Source organism: Hemicordylus capensis, chromosome 2 (assembly GCF_027244095.1).
Source record: "Hemicordylus capensis ecotype Gifberg chromosome 2, rHemCap1.1.pri, whole genome shotgun sequence".
In the NCBI taxonomy this organism is placed as follows: domain Eukaryota; kingdom Metazoa; phylum Chordata; class Lepidosauria; order Squamata; family Cordylidae; genus Hemicordylus; species Hemicordylus capensis.
In genome coordinates this window covers 301,065,431-301,088,763 of record NC_069658.1, presented here as the reverse complement: position 1 = coordinate 301,088,763, position 23,333 = coordinate 301,065,431, and the positions used below count along the sequence as shown (strand labels likewise).

Below are 23,333 nucleotides of genomic sequence, written 5' to 3'. Positions count from 1 at the left end.
TGGGCATTAGGTAGGTTAGGAGCTACCTAATGCAAATGTAGTTCCCAGGCTTACCTGAAGTAGCTCTCCAGACCTTTGAGCTTCCCTTTTCATCAATACTGCAGATCTGATTGGCTAGCTGAGTGGGGGGCACACAATTTTCATTCACTTTCTCTCTCTTCTGGTACTCAGTTTGCTTGTTATTTCTTTCCCATTCATTTTTCTCTGTTTTCTTCCCCCACAAAAGCAGCCTCTCTTGCTTCTCTTCTGTAGCAAATTCAGTCTCCCTTCCCTCCCCCACCCAAACATGTATCTCCAGTACTTCCCAAACAACTAGCTTCTGTTCAACCTTCATGCGAGACTTGCTCAATAGAAGGCTAGACCGAAATGGAGGGGGGTAGACAAAAAACAAAGAGTGGATTTTTCTGTATAATGGAAAATGTGGGCACTCTGAACCTCAGTTTTCCCTGTTTCTGAAATGGGGCTATGAGTAAGAATGCTGACACAATTTATTGAGGCTCTACACACGATCCGTGTGTAGAGCCTGGGAGGGTTCTGCGGGGAGAGTGGGCTTAGCCCACTCTCCCCACGGATGAGCAGTCATGAAGCCCTGGGCGGCTGGATCAGCCACCCACATGACTACTGGCTACGTCATGGAGCTGGGGGGGGCTGGGGGGATTGGGGCCCCCCGGAAGACCCAGGATGCCCCTCGTGGGTACACAGGCCATTCTGGGGGGACTCTCAATACTGGGAGGCTGCTTGTAGTCAGGGGTCTACTCATGTGTCGCCACACACCACGGCGGCACACTAGCCGGAAAACGGAGCACCTGCTTTGTTAACCTCGTTTGCTCTGGTGCGCATGTGCCCGTGCATGCAAGAGAAAGTAACTCTCAGAAGTCTGCTCACTCTTCTAGGAGAAGAGGAATTCTATTTTAGCTTATTAAAAGTGTGGGAAAGCCTTTGGGTCACCTGCATTGTACCAAAGTGGAAGTGCAGTTATATCAGTTGACTTGCAATGTTATATAGTTCCTATGGAGGTTATAAGAAGTTGTTGTTTTTTCTCTCAGGGACTCTCTTAAGCAACCCAGACTGGTGCATATGAAGTGTGCTATTGCCTCCTGCCCCAAAGACAGGCATGTTTAAGCACTCAGTGGTGGAAAGCCAGTCTTGAGGTGGCTAGCATGAACTGTTCCCTTTGCTAAGCAGGGTTTGTCTGGGTTTATAATTGGATGAGTGACTACATGTGAGCATTTTCTGCTGTAAGATATTCCCCTTAGGGAATGGAGCTGCAGCTCAGCGGTAGTGCTTGCGTGTGGAAGGTCCCAGTTTCAGTCCCCAACATCTCCAGGTAGGGCACCTGCCAGCCAGTATAAACAATACTAAGCTAGATGGACCAATGGTCTGACTTGATATAAGGCAGCTTCCTATGTTCCCAGGCTCACTCAGAGTCAAAGTTCCATTTGATTCATGGATACCTTCCTTATTCACACACATCAAATGTGTTGAGTTTGTGTGCAGTGAAAGAGGTTTGTGTTCTCCTCATCCACTTGATGCACGGCACAACTGCTGCCCTCCACAGCTGCTTCAGCTCTATGCATTGTTGGGGTGGGGCTTACACACGTAGAAACCAATGCATCCTGCCCACCCAATGTTGAGGGTGGATCACACTGATCTTTTCTTTCAATCTTTACAAAGTTACTTTCAAGTCATGTTGTGAACCTGGTGGTAAGACATGCATGGCCCCGGTCCTCTACTCTACACACTTGGAGACTAGTATGAATCAGGTTCATATGACTGGCTTCTGTCTACTTCCAATTAGAAGTACTTCCAATAAGCAGCTTGCCAAGAATATGAGCTTGCAGTTGTCTAGTTGAGAGACAAATATGTCAGCTGACTGACTTCACACTACTCAGACTCTTTGAAGGTTGTTCTCTTCCCCTTTCATGAACTGGAATGAATATCTAATTAGTTTTTATTTAAAAGATCAGCTATTTTAAAAGACCCCCTTCCTCCGAAACTGTGCCATGTGGGCAGAATAGCTCACGCTGTTATCACAGGAGGACTGAAATTTGAGGGAAAGTCTCACAAAACACAGCTGGCATATACTTGGATTGTATGGAATACCTCTTTAGCATATAGACACATGTCCATCTACATAAATATGGATCTATCAAGGTTTCAAAATAATCTTTTTTCTACTCCTCGTAACAGGAGGAGAATTAAGGGTTGTGACACAATTTCATTCACTTCTCTGTGGTTTGCATTTCTTACAAGGTTGACCAGAACGTTTATGGCTAATATATAGCATATAGTATGTAATATTTGAATGCAAATTTTTTAAAGCATACATGAGAGCACCCACAGCTTGCATAAAAAAAAGATGCAGTTAATTTCTGAATAATAGCCCAGATTGTTGATAAAGGCTCTTGGAGTTCTGCTCTAAAAACACAAATTCTGTAACCAAAGCCCCAAATCTGCTGTTCTATTGAGTTATGCAAATTGAGCAGACGTGAATAGATTTTGTTAAAATTTGCATACTTGCATAATTTGCACAGCTGCAGTTTTGTTTATTATAAACAAATGTTTATTATAAAATTTGCAACTTTCTGTTTTTGTCAGACTTGGAAGGAAAATTCAACCCTGTAAAAAGGTCTCTGAAAGCAGCATAAAATAAGAGTACTTTTTCCTCCTTGATCTGAAGTGGCCTGTCAGATACCATCATTCCACTAACAATCTTCTTCACCCTATTCTGATTTTAATGAAATGTAACAGCAAAAGCCGTGTGGCTTGACTGACCTCCAACTGCCATATCCCAAATAAAATTCTACCCACAACTAAATAGTGACAGCTACCTCATGGCAAACTACCCAGTCCACATTGAAAATCTCCTTGTTTTATTTGGAGATAGGTGTCCTATTTAAGTTAAAAAAAAATTGCTCTGCATTTTCCCCACTGATAATTAAAATACTTGAAATCTGAATCCAAAGCCCCCTGTCTGGGCAGAACCACATGCAGCCTATCCAGACCACCTTTTGCTCTCTGAATGTCTCTTAAGTGATCAGCAAATATTCCTGGATATCAAAGAATATATTCCAACCTATTTTATTAATTTATGAAAACATATTCCTGATAATGAACTTAGTAAGGCTCAGCCACTTCTGAACAGATAGTTTGTACAATAGAATATCTCACACGCAGAGGCACTCTAACCCCCGGACCTTGGGGCCCCAGCCCGTGGCCTCCAAAGCCTGGGAGGCCCACTGCCACCACCTTAAGACCCCCGCCACCGCTGCGACACTGTCTTCAAACTGCGCAAGCACACCACAGCACTTTGCAGTTCTAAGAGGCTGCCGAGCCGAAGGGTCAACCATGGGCAGTGGGCCCATCACTGCCGCAACAGGCAGGGAGGAGGGCTCGCAGCAGGGGAGAAGGCTTGTTGGGGGGCGACACTCGCAGCATGGGTGGTCCAGGCACCCAATTTGCCTGGGTGCGTCACTGCTCACATGGCCTCATTCTGTGGGGCTAAGTCAGCTGCAAGATGGTGACAGCTTTAACCACTGAAGCTGCATCAGATGCCACATATGTGGAAAGTGCTTCTAGCACAAGATTCTAGTCTAAAGGGAGAGGTGAAGCAGCAAAGTCCTCCCTCCATCTCCTTGCCTAGGGCCAACTGCCATTTAGCTTTTCCCCTCAAAAGCTGTGCACATCTGCAGCCATTTCACCTCAGCATCCGCAGGAGAAATGAGTCTTCAAGGCCCCCATTATTGCCTCAGTTAAGACCACCTGCCATTTGACTCTTTCCCTCTAAGAACTGCCTCATGCCGTGGCCATGGTGCCTGCATTTGCTTATTTTCCTCTTCCCTTTCTCTACCGCCTTTGAATTCTGTCTATTAAATTGTAAGCCATTGCTTTAAAATTGGGAACTGCCTTGGGTGCATTGGCAGAATGAGCATATATAAATGTAGGAAGGAGATAAACAGATCATAATGTTTTGACTGCATGTGTGTAATATTTCAGTGCTTGTGCATGTTGTATACATGCGATGGAAGCTGAGATCAGCTGCAGCGTCTCTGCAAGTTCATGCAGTGAAATAGATTGGACATGTGATGATAATCAAATATCATGCTCTACACCGGGTGTTCTGCACATCAAAGTAGACTCTGTGTACATTTGAACGCAGGAAGCTGCCTTATTCCAAGTCAGTTTATTGATCCATCTCACTTAGTCCTGTCTACACTGACTGGTAGTGGCTCTCCAAGGTTTCAGGCAGGAGTTTCTCCCTTCCCTACCAGGAGATGCCAGGGATTGAACCTGGGACTTTCTGCATACAAAGCAGATGGCTCTAAGCTATGGCCCCATCCCCAGCTGACAACACAATTGAATCACTTTTCCTCCCAAGAGTGGTTGACATGCTATGCAATGGTACATGGGCCTAATAATGCTGCATGCATGCAAGTTGCACAAATGCAAAATTTGAGCAAATGACATTACATTACCATTATTTTTAGTGGGTTTACTCCTGTGTAACATCAGTGGACAATTAGTGTGCATGCAAAGCTACTAGACTGACATACCATTGTGCTGTATGTCCACTGAATATTGATGTTTTGATCCCAAGTCAAAATGCAGTAGATCTTTTTTTAAAAGTTCTGAAACTCTTTGACAATTGGAAGTTTCTCTGTTAGTACAGGAGCAGCAAAACCTATCAGTTTTCACTCTGGGAAGATTGCAATATACCATTTTCTGCTTCCATACTGTTTTTGCAGTGATGTGAACATGTGGCTAACCAATTTCAGCATAATCTCTTTGCATACTGCATATGTGTTCACAGGATCGCATAAGAAGTAAGCAGGAAATGCTGCATTACAATTGATCCTTGTCTCCAGGATAATTAGTTTTAAGGCATCAGCCACCTGTGAATAAGGTCTTAGTGCATCTATGAATCTACTGCAACATGGTTATTTGGAGGAAATCTCTTTTGGTTCTGGGTTGTTGTTTTTTAATCCTTCTTTCTTCCATCCTGTATTTGGGCAAATGCTGTGGTGAGAACACTATTGGAGGAGTTTATGACTCAATAAATGGCCCCCCACAAGGGAATGAGTGAAGAGGCTGCAAACAGCAAGCAGCTGCTGTTTATTTAGTCATAAACACTGAGGAGAGCATTACTGGATTAACTGTACCCAGGCGTTCTCCTGGCCTGTTTATTTGCAGAGGTGAAAATAATCCACATTGTGCTTCTAATTGTAAAGGATGAAGTGCAGTAGATGGGTTATTGTTTTAATTCCCTAAGGCAGAGGTTCCTAGTTCTGATGCACCTCAGATCAGTCCATATGCAAAAGCTTTTTGTATGTCCTGATATTCATTGATGGATAAACTAAAAATATGGAGCTGCCTAAAAGGACATAAACTGCCATCTTAATATATGAGGCATGTCCAAGAGTAAAATGCTGGCCTACTTAAAATGGAAATGGCTGCTGCATTCACCCAGTATTTACGAAGCTAGAGGCATAAGTTCTTCATTTTCTTTCTATTGCTGAGCTTTGCATAGGACTGGTGTTCTTACAAACTGGCATAGCAATATTATTAACCTGTCCAAACTGCTTCACAGATGTATTGCACAATCTATATAGATCCCAAATGCTTCATTTTCTCAAGGAAAGATTGCAGTAAGACTTTCCGAGCGAGAAGGTCTTCTGAGGTCTCACCCTTGGCCTTGATCAGCCAGAATTCCATCGTTTTTCTCTCACTTCTTTCATACCCTGAATCAAGAGGGCTAAATCAATACCCTTGTTGTTAAGAGTGCACGTTAGCACACTCAGATGGCCAAGGATTCCCCATGCCCCCACTCTTGTTCAGCATGGGATATCCCTTTCCTGTCTGTTCTATGTCAAATGTGAAAAGGATTAATATCTTCGTACCACTGAGAAATGACAGAGAGTGTTTACAAGACCAACTACTGCCAGTTTAATACCTGGCTGCATATAGAGTTGTGGCAGGTGGTGTTGAGTCATTGGTATCTACACCAAAATTATAACTCTTATCTTCATCCCAGTCACTTATATGGGATGTTTCACACATTATGCTCTCATCTCCTTGTTCCAGGATGACTGTGCCTGCATGATAGATGCATTTGTAAAATTCACATGGTGCATTTTTGAAATGTACAATTAAAATATCTTGCATTTTATCTTTTAAAAAATGTAATACAGGTTGGCCTTGGTATCCGCAGGAGTTGGTTCCCCAGTTCTAGTGCAGATAATGAAGCCGTGGATACCGAGTCATTGGGCAATGGAGAAAGGGGAGATAGCTTCTCGAAGGTCACAGAAGAGGCAAAAACCCAGTGAAAATGACCCTAGAAATGCAGGGGGAAATAGTGTACCATGCTACGTGGGTCCCAGTGGTCCAGCAATGCCCCCCAAGAGACTCAATTCCACCATTTTTTGGCTGAAAATTGCAGGGTTTTAACATTTCCCCGCTTTAAAAATGAACCACAAAATGGCTCCTGCGCTCAAAATGGCAGCTGGAAATAACCTTTGAGGTCATTTCCGGCCACTGACGATACACAGATTTAACACCACCACCCCCCTTTTCCACATATGCCAATTACGGGTGCCAATTACCCGACCGCAGATATGTGAATAACAGGATTCTCCTGTATGTGGAACAGCTCTGTGTGATCTTTGTTTCAGGATTTATAATTTTATTTCTTTTCAACAAAAATTAAAATTAAGAACCAAAATATGTACATTAAAACATGCAAAGACAAATACAAACTATATCATCAGCAGTACTTCATCGGCCAGCAGAATAATGCAACACACCAAACTAAGCTGTATCACACTTGGAGATTAAGAGCCTGCTTGGGAAGAAGTGTTTTAAAAGCCATTCTAAACTGGTGCAGGTGCTCAAATCTCATGCATCTCAAGTGGTAATGAATCTCATAAATGTGTGCAGTGGCAACAGAAAATCTCTCTATTGCTTGTTGAAGAAATTCCAGCCTCTGAAGGAGGTAGCATAAACATTAGAGATTAATTACTGGAATTCGGTGATTGGGGGTGTTCATAGGGGAGTGGGCAATTCCTCAGGTAGCCTGGACCCAGGTAGTATAGGGCTTCACTGGTAACACCCCCCAAGGAAACTCTGGCTTCCAGCAGGGGCAGATTAATATTTTGGCTGCCCATAGGCAGCCAAGGATTTCCACCCCAGGGACAAGAGTAATGGGGCTGGAGGGGGAGGGAAACTTATTTCTGCCCTTTTACCCTTAAAATGCTGCAGATGGAGGCTCCATCTGCCTTCTAAACCATCACAGGAGGTGAGGTTGGGCACTGGAGGGCAACGACGAAAGGAGTCCTCCCTCAAGCCCAACTTACTTGCAAATGAGACAGAGTGGGCAATTTCAGGCCTCTACGCATGCGCAAGGGCCCGGAATCGCCCGCCCTGCCTCATTTGCGAGTAAGTCGGGCTTGAGGGAGGACCTCTTTTGTCGTTGCCCTCCAGTACCCAACCTCACCTCCTGTGATGGTTTAGGAGTCGGGTGGAGCCCCTGCCCCGCTACACAGCAGCATTTTTAAAGGTTAAAAGGAAATTAAAAATATACACAGTTTCCCTCCAAGATGCCACTCCCCAAGATTTGCCGCCTATACTACCTATGCGGTAATCTGCCATTGGCTTCCAGTAGAAGCAAACTTGTAAGATTTGGACAAGCATTTGCTCATGCATGCATATTCTACACATTTGTGCCTTTGGAATTACTTAGGGGGATTTAGCGCAAAATCAGATATGCTAGTGTAAATAACAAACAACTGCAGTCTGGGCACAGGCAAATGCCATCGTTAAGGTATCCCAGAGGAGCAAAAGACTTGAGACTCAAGGCTTTTGAAACAAGGAAAGTTTACTGAAAAAGCAGCGGCACAGTGTTAAAAGTGGTATTTGACAAACCAGTTGTGCAGGGAGTGAAGGCAGCTCCCAGGGACTAGATAAGGAGGAAAGGGGAGTGAGGGCTGTAATAATCTAGTGGGTGGCAGATGTTGGAATGTGGACATTCAGTTTACAGTAAGCCTGTAAGGATATGTTATGCCTTGGCATTTTACAAGTAAATGGTGTCTTTTGTTTTCAAAAGCCTTGCCTCTGAGGCCATGCTTTTCCAAGAATACCCTAAGGTTGTTTTGCTTCTTTCTAGGATGAAGTTAATTTGTTATTCACACGTGCAACTTCAGTTCTGAGAAGACTCTTCTGAGTTGGCCCCAACACATAATACACACATGTGCAGCATACTCATATGTGAGTAAGTGTGGTCACAAGCCAAGACTTTGAAATTAGCCTAGAACAAATTGGGTACCAGCAGAGCTCTTCCGATATTCATATTATATGTTCCTGCTGATGAATCCCCATCATCAGTCTGGCTATTGCATTGTGAACTAACCAAAGTTTCCAGACAGCTTTAACAGGCAGCCCTGTATGTAGCATATTGCAGTCAAGTGGCTATCAGATCATGCATCGCAGAAAATATGCATCAGGTGTATCAAATGAAACTGATACCACACACTCCTGGCCACAGATTCCATCTGAGAATCCAGGAGGTGCCCCAGATCGAGGACCATTCCTAAGCTGCAGCCTTACTCTTTCTTGGGAGATGCAACCCTATTCAAGATAGGGAATTCTGCCACTTGCCTAGGTTTAGGACCACTCAACTAAGCAACCCTGTCTTTTTCTGGCTTCAGTCCATTCCATCATCAACTGTAAGCAGTCATTTCAGTATGATACTGCCATACCTTGTTCACATGAAAAGAGGAAAAAGGGCTGTGGGTCATAGGCCTGATGGTGATGCTCTCCAAAAACTCTTGATGATCCCTCTCAGCAGTTTCATGTAGATATTAACAAGCATGGGAGTCAGACCCCGCATGAGAACTGCTGCAGGGAGGAACTGTCTCTTAGAATCTCCTTCTGGACTCTCCCAGTAGGCAGAAGTGGGTCTACTGCAAAGTTGTATCTCCTAATCTCAACCTATGAAGTCGATCCAGAAAGATACCATGGTTGATGGTACTGAAAATTGCCTATAGGATCTGGAGAATCAACAGCATTCCATTCTCATTATTTCTGTCCTTGTGAAGGTAGTCAAACTGGGAGAACAAAGCAGTTTGTACTGAACTGGCCATAAACCAGACTAAAATGACTCCAGATAATCTCATATCAACCAGGAGTGCCTGGAGTTGCTTATTCATAGTCCATTTGACCACCTTGGTCAGAAATGAGAAATTGGCTTGTAGCTTGCCAACTGATGGGCACCAATTGACAGTTTTTTTAACCATGATCTCACTACTGCCTCTTTCAAATTAGCGGAAACAAAACTCTCTCTTAAGGAAACATTGATCAAGCAGGCCAGGTGTTTCTTCTGGCTCTTCAGTAGTAACCAAGATAGATATGGTCGAGTGAGACATGTAGGGAAACAGAATCAAGCACCTTATCTGTATCTTTGGGTGTCATTGAAGTGCATCTAATACAATCTAAATAGAGGACAATAACTCTGCTATTGATTCCTAAACAATGATATTGGCAAGGTCGGAGCAGATGCAAGTGACTTTTGCCTCCAAAAAAGTCTTCAGAACTATCGCAATGCTTACTGAATCCTTGAATCTAACCCTTCCGTAGAAATGAGGGGCACATTGTGTAAGAGTTCTTTAGCCACCTAGAAAAACTCAGCAGAATGAAATTGCATGGACACAACCGTGGCTGTAAAAGAGCAGTTAAATTTCTTTGCTGCCATTTAGAATATGAAATAGGCCTTCACATTCGCCATGCATTTTCCTCCACGAGCATTCAAGCCAGAGTTTCCTGATGGCAATAAATTACAGGATGTTCAAAGCTTTCATGTAAGTTCTAAGTGCTATCTTACTCTCTGTATAGGCACTCCTGCGGGCTTCTGTGCTCCTTCCTAACCCAGTCTTAACATCTATGTGCACGCCCAGCATGATTGCGTGAGCTTTGCAGTGGTCAGTTTTTGCATTCCAAGAAGAACCCATCCTTTTTCGTTTATTCCTTTTGTGTCAGCTGAGGAAAAGAGTTCAAGTGCTGGCTGGCAGGTGGCATAAAAACAAAAGGAAGGTCCCTGCTTGGTGTGCGTACAGAGAATACAATCATTGCTCTGAAAAGAGTGGTTTCGCAGCTGCTGGGCAGTCAGCTAATGCAGGTCATTACAGCATGTATCTAAGCCCTTCTTAAAGCCATCCAAGCTGGCGGCTGTCACCACACCTTGTGGCAGAGAATTCCATATGTTAATATGAGGAGGAGGACAGTGTCCTTCCATAGGAGGAAGAGGGGCTGTTAACTTGGAGATATAGTCTTGGTGGGCGGGGAACACCCATGGCTTGAAGAAACCACGGGTCAACTCACTTTCAGGTGAAGAAACCTAAAAACACATTTTCTATGGAAGGTTGGGGCCGATATAGATAAAGGTGTATCACTGCCCATAACATGGTACATCCATACCCACTCAGTGCCTCTCTGAGCTGTTGGTCTAACTTTTCTACAACTATCAAAGAAAGTTACAATTATTACTAGCAGTTAGGGTACTGACTGAAAAATCATTTTCTGAATGGGCCAAGATGAAACAGCTAGAAACTTCCAAACACTACTCCAAACATGGATAGATAGGAATCAGTAACCAAAGAGTCTAAATCCTTTCATAATCCCTTAGCACAAGCAAAACTATCTACTTGGAAAAACGAAGCATTTAGATGTGAGGGGAAAAGGAACAAGAGATATTTCAGCAAACAATTCTTCAGTGGACTCTCAAGAGGTGAACGATGAATCCAGCATGTTTCCAATTTCTATTACTTGTGTTATGAGGACTTAAGAAGCTTAGATGCTGCTTTCTGAAGTTATAGCAGAGGTTAGCTTCATTTTATAAAAGTAGTAATAACAACAGGCAGAACATTTTCAGGGCTATGTTCACATTCCAAGGAAGGTTACAGCCATTTGGCTACTGACCTTGTGCTTCTAGGAGTATAGTTGATAACAACTGTTTAAATTCTCTTCCAATTTGCCCTTCTATTTTACACAAATGACCATTGTTTAGTAAAGCTTCCCTAAACAGTTTTGGAGATTATCCAGAAATGGTTGGATTTGTTTACTATATCACAAACACACCACTGGCCTGTAACATTCAGGCTAACGTGAAAGCTGCTTCTGGGGAGAGGCACAAGGAACTGCTGGGTAACCACCATACCAGACATTTCTCAGTTCTGTCCTCTGCTTACTAGGAAGCAGCAGTAGCAGAGGCAGCATTTCTTGTTGAGGGTAGATTGTGGGGTGTGGGGAGGAATGACGACACATGCCTGCTAATATTAATTATAAAATTATATAATATTAATTATAATTAATTGTAAAATTAATTATACCTTGAACGTAGTCTGGAAACTGCAGTTGGTTCAGAACGCAGCAGCCAGGTTGGTCTCTGGGTCATCTAGGAGAGACCATGTTACTCCTGTGTTGAAGGAATTGCACTGGCTACCAATACATTTCTGGGCAAAATACAAAGTTCTGGTCATTATCTATAAAGCCCTAAACAGCTTAAGCCCTGGGTATTTAAGAGAACGTCTTCTTTGCCATGAGCCCCACTACTTGCCAGGATCATCTGGAGAGGTTCGCCTGCGGCTGCCGCCAACTCATCTAGCGGCTACTCGGGAAAGGGCCTTCTCTGTTGCAGCCCCTGGACTTTGGAATGCACTCCCTGTAGAAATAAGAGCCTCCCCATCTGTGGCAACTTTTTAAAAGGTACTGAAGACACACATTCACCCAGGCTTTTAATTAGATTTATAGTTTTAAATAATTTTAATGCTGGGGTTTAAATGTTTTTAATCTTTTAAATGATTTTAATTGTTAATTGATTTGATGTTTAAAATAATATTAATTGTAAACCACCCAGAGACTCAAGTTTTAGGTGGTATAGAAATATTTTAAATAAATAAAAGATAGGCTCAGCGGGGATGCATTTTTCTTCAGGTCGGGGGAAGAGAGACACGTGGCAGAGGATACAAATGGGGTTTTCTGTGTTGCTTCAGGTACAGTAATAGTTAATCCTGCTGATAAAGGTCTGGGTGGGGGATTTGTTGTCTAGGACAATAGGATCAATTGTCTGATGAAGACAGGACTTACAGTCACTAGTGATCTCCACAGGTGTGCTTGACTTATTAAAAGGGTCTCTCTGGAGGCTTCTGCATCTGAATGGCTTCCAGATAGCTTTGGAGGATTATTTAAAAGTGATTTAACCAGTTCATTTGTTAAAACAATATGAACATAGGGAACTGTCTTATACCGAGTCAGACCATTGGTCATTCTAGCTCCGTATTGTCTACACAAACTGGCAGCGGTCACAGTGCTCACATGTAGTCTCCCATTCCAGTGCAGCTTTCTGCACTTTCGTCCCAAGTTCCCCCATGTGGCACCAACACATCCACATGTGCGGTCACCATGTGTGTGCTAGCACCACACAGAGACTTGGGACAAGCGCTTCCTCAGCAGTAGAGAGCATGTAAGGACCTGCTCTCCTCTTTCTTAAAGCTCCTGCTCCCCACTCCCCTCCTTACGGCGCCAAACCAGTGCTCGAACTGGTTTGTGCACACCCTTACCTTGTAGACAGAAGTGCCCAAATATGCAAGGATACATGATTAGATGTTTCAAATCTGTTCATCCTTCACCATTTTGTGAGGCCTTTTGGCCACCTAAGAAGTCTGCTGTATAGGAGGTATTTCCTAACAGTCTTCTAACATTTTCCTAAGTAGTTTCGTGCTGTTACTCTCAGCTGCATCATCTTAGACTAGCCTAAGTAACGTTTCTCTAATTAATGTTGAAACCCTTCAAATGCAGGTATAAAAAGATATGAGGCAGGTAATAAGCTTCTAAGGGCTGATGTGCACAACTTTGAGTTAGCTCCATTGCCTCTCTGTGACCTTCAGCAAGGTACTTATACCACGGTTTCTACATCTTTAGAGTGCTTTTAGGATCTATGAAAGGGCCTTAATGAATGCAAAGTGTTCTTAGAATTTATTTGCAACTCGGCCCACATGCTAGGATTTGAACTTATTACCTTTCATAATAGAAATCAGACTTCTAATGCAGAGTCTTTAGTAACCTAATGTTGTAACAGGCATTGACTCCCTTGTAAAGAGGGACTGGTCTGCCCCTGTCACAACGGATTTTGGAATACAGGGAAATGTAAAGCTTCTAAAAACAACAACAACAACAACAAGGTGTTCTGGTCTGTCTTGGTGCTGTCTGAAATGTTAGTGTAAATCACAGTGTAAAGTTATTTTTTCTAAGCTCATACATTGTAAAGGTATTCATATGCACAGCCTAACTCAGGCTAGGGCAGCCCAGCCTGGTGTAGGCTGCGTGTGTGAAGCACTGGGAGTAAAGTCACTCCTGTTTCTGACCCTGAGCCAAACCTGACTTTTTAACCCGGCCTTTAACCGAGATTAAGCAAACCCTGTAATTCACTTAACCTTGGCCGTTGATCATCTGGGTGATCGCCTCCAGGTTAAATGGCTTCCCCATGGCCGGCTGCCATTTTCATCAGCGAGCCAAGGGGGAGGAGGAGCTGCGCTCGTGCCCTGCGGCGCCCTGGGATGCCAGAGGGGGGAGTCCTCCCACACCCAGCATTTCCCTTTGCTGTGTCAGAACTCATGTGGGCACGTGGCATGGCAAAGGGAATAGCGATGATGCTTATCTGCGGGGGGATTGCAGGCGAGCTACTGGCTCCCCCCCCCACCTCCAGCCCCGAGGAGTGTGCAGCTGAGGTCATGTGCGTGACCTCAGTATGTATCAAATGAGTCTGATGATTGTAGGTGGCTTCTTAGATGAAGCTGGGAAATGGTTAAAGATGATGCTTTGAAATCTTCCTTTTTAAAAATTAAAAATGTGTACTTCTCCCTATAAAACTCAACACCATTACTTCTGTTCTTCACGCTTTTGTTTCCCCCCTGCCAGCTTCTCTTTCTGTCACTAGAATTACCTTCTACTCATCTGGCTGTGAATGTTTCCTCTCAGACTATCAGTCCATTCCACTGTCCCCAAAGAGTGAGTCGGTTTAGTTCACCAAGCAGATCATCTATTGGGTCACACAGTCAGGAAGAGCAAGCGAGGCCAGACAAACCCTGACTGAAACAGGGGAATTGATTTATTTTGTTGGGTATTTATAATGTTTCTTCCCAAGCTGACATCCTGTGCAACCAGATGTCTCCATATCCTTCAAAAATGTCAGTCTACTGTGAATGTTCCTGCAACTGTTTTAATTAAAAGAACGTGATTGCATAATCTCTTAAAAGAACAAACTTGATGTTGAGGGGTGAAGCTGATCCATTAGCTATAAAATGCAGTTGCTGGCATTTTAGCTTCTTCTGTTTCCTACAAGGCATAACATGAGCTTCATCCCTGACCATGCTTTGGAGGATTGACTTTCTAGGGAAGAAGAGGAATCTTTCTCTCTTGTCCATTCAGTTATTACCCTTTGTGATTATACTACTATATGTCCAGGCTGAGCTGAATCATTCACTTTTCTAAGGGCATTCCATAGTTTTTGAAAATAAATAATACCCAGCCAGGTTTCATACAGTAAATTAATAGGCTTCAGATGCTTGTCTCCTTTCCAGCCTGCTGAACCTCCCATTCCCCTTTCCAGGGAGTTAAATGTTCTCTGTGGAACAATGTAGGCAAATTGAACAAAATGCACATTCAGAAATAGCAAAATGTTGACATGATGTGTTTCCTGAATTCAAAAAAGTCTGGTTGAGTTTTTTCCTTAAATTTATTTCTATTTTATCTTATTCTGCTTAGTGCCCTTCACATTGTTTCCTACCCATGACAGTGTCATCCTCATATTGTTTCCTCTTATTTTAAAACTTCATAGCATATCAAGGATGTATACCGCTGTCATAGCACAAACTTCTACTTTGGCTGTGTTCTCACAATCACGGACACAATTCTGCCTAAAGAGTTAACCCGGATTGTTGAGCCTCGCAAAGCTGGTTGTGAGGGTGCAGGTTCCCCAGGCAATCCTGGTTAAGCTGCATTTCACCAGGATTGATAACCAGGATTATCCTGGTGAAATGCAGTTTGACCAAGATTGCCTGGGAAATCTGCACCCTCACAACCAGCTTCACAGGGCTCAGCAGTCCTGGTTAACGCTTTAATAAGTACCACCACCATGATTGTGAGAACTCAGCCTTTGTCTTTTGCTTATGAGATATGTGGGTCTGGTAGTAGCATTTTCCACCTTAACAGAAGTATGCATTATTCCTTGACACTGTTTTGAAAATATAGTGAGCTTCTCAGTAGTACTGGAATGCGTACAAGTAGCATTGCAAATATATCATTTGGGTAGACTAAACGTTGCTCAGATAAATGTCCCAATTTTTAAAATGGTATTAGCAGCCCTAGGAGATTCAGTATCCGGAGAAGACTTGGGATTTCAGGGACAGGAGGCTTATTGTAATTTAACTGCTTTCACCATGATGATCTGTGTATCTTTTATAAACCGTGTAACAGAGCTCAATGGCTGAAAAGGCATTTGTTAGCACAACTCTAGCATAAGCAAAAGAGAAGTGGAACTCAGAGCCAAGTTGCTTAGGAAGTGATATAAAGAGGACTTGCCCAGCAATTCTGTATGCTGTGTGTGTATGTATTTTATTTTTCTAGTGGATTGAAAAACATGGAACATTTTCATGTAAACAGGTAAGAGCTCAACACAATAAGCCTCTGTTTTATTGTTGAGACTGGAGCAGCCCTGGCAGTTTCAATTCACAATGTATTTTATGGTCAGAGTACTTCAGGAAGTACTCTGAAAAGGGATATGGCATCAGAATGTAGACCTGATCAAGTGCAACAGGTCATAAAGAAATGTATACATTCACACATAACAGGCATGAGACATCTGAGAGCTGCTTCACACATGACACTTTTTCTGACACATGTATACCAGCATGTAAAAATACATTTCCATCTGGAAGCTGCTGAGTGTTGCAAGGGAGCAGGTAAGCTTACAGTCTAAAGTGCAAGTAGTGTTCATTGCCAAGAAGACTGTCCTTGGGGGAAGGGATAGAAGGAAGGAGCAGAAAACCATTCTGGAGGTGAATAAAGCTTGGAGAGATCCAGCAGAGCAGGTAGCAGGACAAGAAGGCAGGCCCGAATATACTGCTATGAAAGCAAGATGACATCCTTTTGCATAGCAATAGCACTTACATTTATATACCGCTCTATAGCTGGAAGCTCTCTAAGCGGTTTACAATGATTTAGCATATTGCCCCCCAACATTCTGGGTACTCATTTTACCGACCTCGGAAGGATGGAAGGCTGAGTCAACCTTGAGCCCCTGGTCAGGATCGAACTTGTAACCTTCTGGTTACAGGGCGGCAGTTTTACCACTGCGCCACCAGGGGCTCATTAGAATCAACAATGAATTAGCATAGACAATGAATCCTTGCATGGCAACCATGTTTACATCAGTAGAAAAGCCTCTTCATGTCTAATCCCAGCTAGGTGTTCCCTGTGTGAAGAGGACTAGAGAATCTGGGGAGTCTATCTATCTATCTATCTGGCATACCCTTCATTAATCCCATGCATGGCAACTCTCACGAGAGTTCGCAAGCAGCCGCTGGATAGTGGCAGGGGTGAGCGGGCAGCGAGGGAAAGCGGTGGCCATGCCAGCAGTGAGGGAAAATGGCAGCTAGGTTAGCTGGCCGGCCGGCAGGTAATGAGGGAAAGCATGGGCGGGCGATGAGGGAAAGCGGAAAGCGCCACCAGAGGGCGATGAGAGAAAGCAGATGGGGGGAGAATGGACTGGGGCTAAAGGAGGGGAGAACGGACTTGGGCTTAAGGGAGGGGGAAGAACGGATGGGGCTGGAGGGAGGGGGAAGAACAGACTGGGGCTGGAGCGAGAGGGGAGAACGGACTGGGGCTGGAGGGAGGGAGGGAACTGACTGGGCCTTGAAGGTGGGGGGAGAACGGATTGGGCCTGGAGGGAGGGAGGGAACGGACTTGGCCTGGAGAGAGGGGAGAGAATGGACTGGGCCTGAAGGGAGCAGGGGGAGAATGGACTGTGGCTGAAGGGGGGAGAAAGGACTGGGGCTGATGATGAAATGAAGATGGCAGGAGAGACATGGAGAACTAGGGGCGCAGATGCTCTGTGCCAGACCTGCTAGTCTGTTCTATTGTATGAAAGAAAATTATATACAGTATTGTACACAATAACTTAAGTCATAAGACTCCTGTAGAATAGGTCAGTGCACTGGTTTCAGTGACTAGAATAGGAAAGGTGGGTTCAGCAGTAGGAAGGCAGTGACGGGGCCATTTCAAGCATGGCAAAGTTCTTACACAGAAAGCACTTCAGCGTATAAAACATGCATATTACATTTACTAATCTACACACATTGCATGTGATTTCCTTTACTAACTAAAGCTACCTTCTCATGAATGTCTAACCACTTGTTTTGCTGCTGGAACAAACACTGGACATGTTCCTACCAATGCAGGACCTGCAGTCCAGTATTAAATTGCATTCAATTACTACTTAAATTTCCAGCAGCAGTTGGGGTTTTTTGTATGTCCCAGGAGATCTACCATTAAGAAGCCAGTACTAGTGGTACCAGGATTCAGAGTAACTGCTGGTGTTCTTCCAGACTGAAATTGTTGGTTAGAGCATCCTTTTCAAAGGCAGTATCCTTCAAGTTCCCTGCTAATTGTGGGAGAATTGGATGGCCACAATATTTTGTTTTCTTAAACTTCACGGAAGCATTCCAGAGGAGTTAAATCTCAGAAGAAACGTTACATGAATGCCAGAAATGAAGCAGTTAACACTTAGTTGTCACAAGAGCATAATCCAGAGTGAACTAAAAATAGTTCAAACAGAGCCACTACATTCTCTTTGTCCAGATATGTGGAGGACAGGGATATCAAGAAGAATGAATTATCCGTTTGTCTATAGCAGGTATAATATTGTATGCTTTATGTCCAGCATTTTGCTTGAATTTATGGTCTGTTGTTTTATTCTTTGGGCTCTGATTGGTTTCTCCCCCCGCCCCCACTTTTCTATAGGATTGTTTGGTTCTACTAGATGCTTGAAGAGCCGTAATTTCTCTGTAGAATTGTAGCTGGCTCTCCCTTGGTGTGGCAGTAAATCCCCTTGCAAATGCCTGGCACTGGTGGTGGTTCAAGGGCTGTGAGGAGTTAAAGTGAGGCTAATACGTCATCGTTGCTTAAGCCTCTCACCAAATGCAGAAAGTCATAATCTTGACACAAATTAGGTTTTCTTAAAAGTTTGGGGTGAGCAAACAGTTTGGCCACTTTTAAGCTGCTTAATCTATGGCTTTCTCCCACACGATTGCTTCTGCTACTTTCTACTTATCTGCTATAGCTTTGACCAAGATAAATCTTTGTTTCTACCCAATAGAATAAAATCAATGAGAAGGAGAAAATATAGATCCTTGTGTGTTGTGTTGTGTGTGTGTGTGTGTGTGTGTGTGTGTGTGAGAGAGAGAGAGAGAGAGAGCGCACCGCAAGCACGCACACATCTATTTGCCTCACTCTTCTTTCATGTTTTCAAATGTTGGGAATCATGCCTCTTTCCCCCCCAGAAACTATAATTTGTTTTGAAACGACTGTTTTATGACCAGACATTTTCCGATGCATAACCTGTCACTAATCTTTGCAGGACCAGACTCTGGGAGCTGGTATGAACCACCCTGTCAGGGTTTCTTGTGTTAAAAGAAATGTTGATAGTTTGAAAGTGGCCTCTGATATTGCTTCTTACGCCCTTCATAGGGTGTCTGGTCTAATTATTTCACGTGTGAGCAGTGTAAGCATTTGGGACCAGCAGAAACCACTGTAGTTGCTGATTGTAGCAGAGCAAAGCATCTATTCCTGCTGATCAGCAGGATTCATGGCTAGCTGTCAACTAGATGTCGGTTTCTTGGTAGTTTGTTGTTGAGACATGTTGTCAAACGTAGACAACCCATAACTGAGGGTGGCATGGAGGAGAAGAATTTCATAAACTAGGTCTTCTGAAGTGTTATGGTGCCTGGGGCAGAAATTATTTTTGTCAATTTTCTCTTTAGCAATGTAAATACTTTGTTATCCTTTCTATCCGGGACATCTAGTCACAGTATCCCTCCATCTGTTGACTGGTGGAAAGAGGAGGTACTGGATATCCCTTATGGTTGGCAACCCTGCTGTGTTGCATGGAGAGCATCACATTTCCATTGCACATAGAGAAGGAGGCTAAACATCCTAACGCCATAATACTCATCCAGGGATCATCATTCTAGCTGTCTCTCCTTCTTTGAAATGTTGATTTGCCAGAATGCTTGACCCACTTGTTTGACCCAGTATGACAATCTCTGTTTTTCCAGGGTCACCTCTTTGTATTCTGCATTTTGAACTTATCAGTTTCTTTTTCAGGCCAGTGCACAGTTGTTCCTTCTGTCTGTCTGTATGCCTGGCTCTGCCTTTGCTATCCTTTGTGCTTTACCTGTCATCATCCTCTTTCTATCTTCTCTCTCTTCCTCGCCTGCCCTTTCTGGTCCTTTTCTTTTCTACCTTTCATTGTTATAACTGCATTGGAGCTGACATTAGAAGTGACACAAACCTGGCAGTTTGGAAAGAGGAGACTACCATTTCCTGAGAGGCTGAGATGAAGCTCGGTGTGTATCTTAGTTTAAATATGCACCATCAAATATTTATTTATATTTATTTATTTATTTATTTATTTATCAGTCATATTTGTCTGTTAAATAAATATTTATTCATCAAATATGGTTGCTCAGAGGAACAAGGAAATTTTTGAGCTCTGGGACCAATGTAACACAGGGCATTGTTTTGCATTCCCTGTGTGCCCCATGTAAAACCAGCACACACAAGAAAGCTGTGCTGACCATGTCTGTCACCTAGTACAGATGTGAGAACCAGGAGCAGAGCCCAGATTCTCATAAGTATGTTGGCATAAATTCCTCCTCCATTGAGGAGGAACTTAAGTTAACTTAAGTTCCTCCTCTTCCATGATGGAGTTCCTCCTCCATTGTTTGCAGTTTTGAATGACTTTAACACTGCTTATCTTAACTGTATAACTACCTGAAATATATGTAGATCTTGGACAATGTAGAGCCATCAGTGTGCTAGGAGCTGTGCAGAACCACAAGCACATTGCAGTTCTTACCTAGAGACAGCACAGTTTGAATAAAATAACAGCGGGGCTTCTTCATCTTCATACTAAAAAAGCAAATGCTAACCTGATGCATTATAATCTCCACCCTCTTCATTCCAGTGTTTAACAAACATTGCATTACCTATCTCTATTGTTATATCTAAAAGTGCATAGGAGCTTTCACACTTTACATTCTATTAAAGACTTGAGGATTCATCCTGAAGTTTTTGCTTGCATGCCAGTCCTCTAGAACTGGAGAAATTCCTTAGAAATTCGTTCTCATTATAACAGTCATTGCTTTGCTGACATAGATGACCTCCTCTCTCATTCCAGTCCTCAATTCCTTAATTCCATTGGGAATCGTGTTCAGTTCTATGGAATAAGAATAAATCTGGACAAAAGTACACCTTCACTGTACAAGAAACCAGGTGTCTTGGGTTCAACATCTCTTCAAAATGGCTGAGTATTTATGACAACAAATGGAAAAAAATAAGGACTATGCTGTTGGAACTAGACGTGAGCAAATCCTATGATTATGAAATATAAAATCATAGAGAGACTTGTAGGTTACCTGGCCTATGCTTTTCAGTGTTCTAAAATGAAATATGTACCGCTAAGATTAAAATGTATCAAATTGAAAGCTGATTTTTCTTTTAGTGACACATATATTCAGTATTTAGTACATTTGCTCGATAATTTGTCTAGCTTTAAATTGCATGCAAAGCAAAGAGTAAAAACACCAAAGATAGCAGTAGATACTACTTTGATTCATGGGGCTATAGTAACAAAAAGGGGTACACGATCACACTCCCTTTTAGCAGGACATGTAACATTCAACATTCATTGCCTTAGTGTCTATTATTTACTTTCGACCCAAGGCCATTTTATCTGACTCAATGTTTGTTGTTCATCAACTTTGGAACATCAGCATAACACACATGGCCACAGTCAATACAAAATGTAATCCTGCTGCTCCCCCTTCCAGATTAATCAATCCTACTAACGTATGGGGGTCAATCATTTACACCCCTCATGTGAGTTCATCCTATATAACCCTGGAGCCTGCTACACTCACCTTATGGTTACACCCATCATCCTCTTATGGATGTCTCTTGTAATGGACCCCGTAGTGAAGTTACCTCTTGGATCAGTCGACAAGTTACCCAATGATTTCTTCCCACCTGGGTGGCAGCTGTACCAGTTTTGTCAGGAAGCTGTTGGGGCGTATTGGGATGATGATGATGATCTTTGTACTCTGCATTGCTTTTATGCTTTTGTTTTAAAATTTTAATCAGATTTGTTTAATATTTTGCACTTAATATTTTAATTGTGTCTTTTTTACACTCTTGTTTTTAAATTTTGCTGTAAACCGCCTTGAGATTGTTTTAATGAAAGGCGGTATATAAATTTAACAATAAATAAATAAATATAAATATAAATAATTATCATGTAACAGCTTCCAGAGAAATATATAAATTTTTGATCACAATTGATACTTGGCCTGCTTTATTCCAAGCGACTTATCATATGGCACAGACTGAGTGGGAGGCTCAACAAGCTCCCCTCCTCAGGGACAAACTTGGGAAGTTTTACCAACTCTGAACCTCCATTTTGAGTTGGGAGGAAATTCACTTTTAACACAATTGCAATTACATACTGACACAAACCCTAACGTAACAGTAAACTGGGCTTTGTGGCAAGTAGGAGAATACCACCGATTAGTGAGTACAACTTTACTCCATATCATCAGAGCAGAGCAAAAACAGTTGTGGTATCACGTAAATTGTATCATGTGGGGAACTTCCCCAGTTCAGAGTTATATAGCTAAACTTCACTCATGGTTACTCCTACCTATAGAGTACCGTGGGGCAAATGCTCCAACTATTGAAGCGAATGTTCAGCCTGAAAAGGCAAGACCCATTACATACACCACACTAACTGGAGCAGTTAGTAGATCAAGATCTAAATTTAACCTTGGGACTTCTTGCCACTACAGGAAAACAGTTAGGAAGTTCTCCCCTTCACCTAGGAGCCAATCTAAATCACCTCCCAGAAAGTAAGGGAGGGGAAGGAGCCCATGAGGCAGGAAAACTGAAGGGTGTCTATAACAATCCTGCCGCACCTTTTAACAAAGATTGGATTATACCTGACATTCAAACACTTCACTTAGATCCCGAAATAGGAACACAGGAAGTTGCTATCTCCTGAGTCAGACCGTTGGCCCATCTAGCTCAGTATTGTCTACACAGACTGACAACGACTTCTCCAAGGTTGCAGGGAGGAATCTCTCTCAGCCTTATCTTGGAGAAGCCAGGGAGTGAACTTGGAACCTAGATGCTCTTCCCAGAGCAGCTCCATCCCCTAAGGGGAATAGCTTACAGTGCTCACACTTCTAGTCTCCCATCCATATGCAACCAGGGCAGACCCTGCTTAGCTAAGGGTACAAGTCATGCTTGATAACAGGTGCTGGAAATATGTATTCCCAATTAGGTTTTGGCCTAAGAGAGTTTCCTTTAGATCCAGGGATCAAGGGTTACACCCAAATACCCAGAATACATTGAGGAACATAAGGGATTGGTGAAAGAATATTTAACTAAATTGTATACCTATGGAGTCCTTTACAAAAGAGAATCCAGACATATACTGTGGTTTATTGATAAACTTTATCCTTGGGAGCTGATTATCTCCTGTCAGCAAAATCACCCAACCATGAGGACAAGTCGGGAAATGGATGCAGAGTACCAGGCAGAGGGATTCAGCAAATTAGGAGAAAAGATTTTGGTTGGATGATCCCCAAGCATCCAGACATGACTCCCAAGGAAGTGGAACAGTGGCTGCTAGACCTAAACCACTTCTTCCAATGGCTGTCAACCAAGCCAGTGAAGGAACAATTTGAGATTTTAAAACAAAGAGTGGAACAATACATGTTAAAAAATTGGCTTCAACAGAATCCCTCTCCAGTTATTCAAAGAGCAAAGGAGATTTTTACTCAAGAACAAGATCAAGAGGCATGCCAGACATACCAAGAATATGTCGCCAGAATGAATCCATTTAAAACATCATTTTGAAATGATGTTTTCAGAATAAAGGGCACTCAGGCACTGCCCACTTTTGACCACCCAGATTACAATATAAAGCAGTGAGAGTTGCCAGACCTTCCCGCTCC

At 42.9% G+C, this 23,333-nt stretch overlaps 1 protein-coding gene across 3 annotated transcripts in view; it reads left to right on the top strand.

Moving 5' to 3' along the window:
- The window catches only part of CHCHD6 (coiled-coil-helix-coiled-coil-helix domain containing 6), a 320,698-nt gene that overhangs the window by 244,342 nt on the left and 53,023 nt on the right, over positions 1–23,333 (top strand). The window contains exon 8 of one of the 3 annotated variants that reach the window (XM_053301295.1): positions 20,501–21,656. The exons of the other annotated variants lie outside the window; for them this stretch is intronic. Within the exon in view, the coding sequence (XP_053157270.1) occupies positions 20,501–20,515 (15 nt within the window). The 3' untranslated portion in view covers positions 20,516–21,656. Of the gene's footprint in view, positions 1–20,500; positions 21,657–23,333 lie in introns of those variants that run through there. 3 annotated transcript variants of the gene reach the window in all.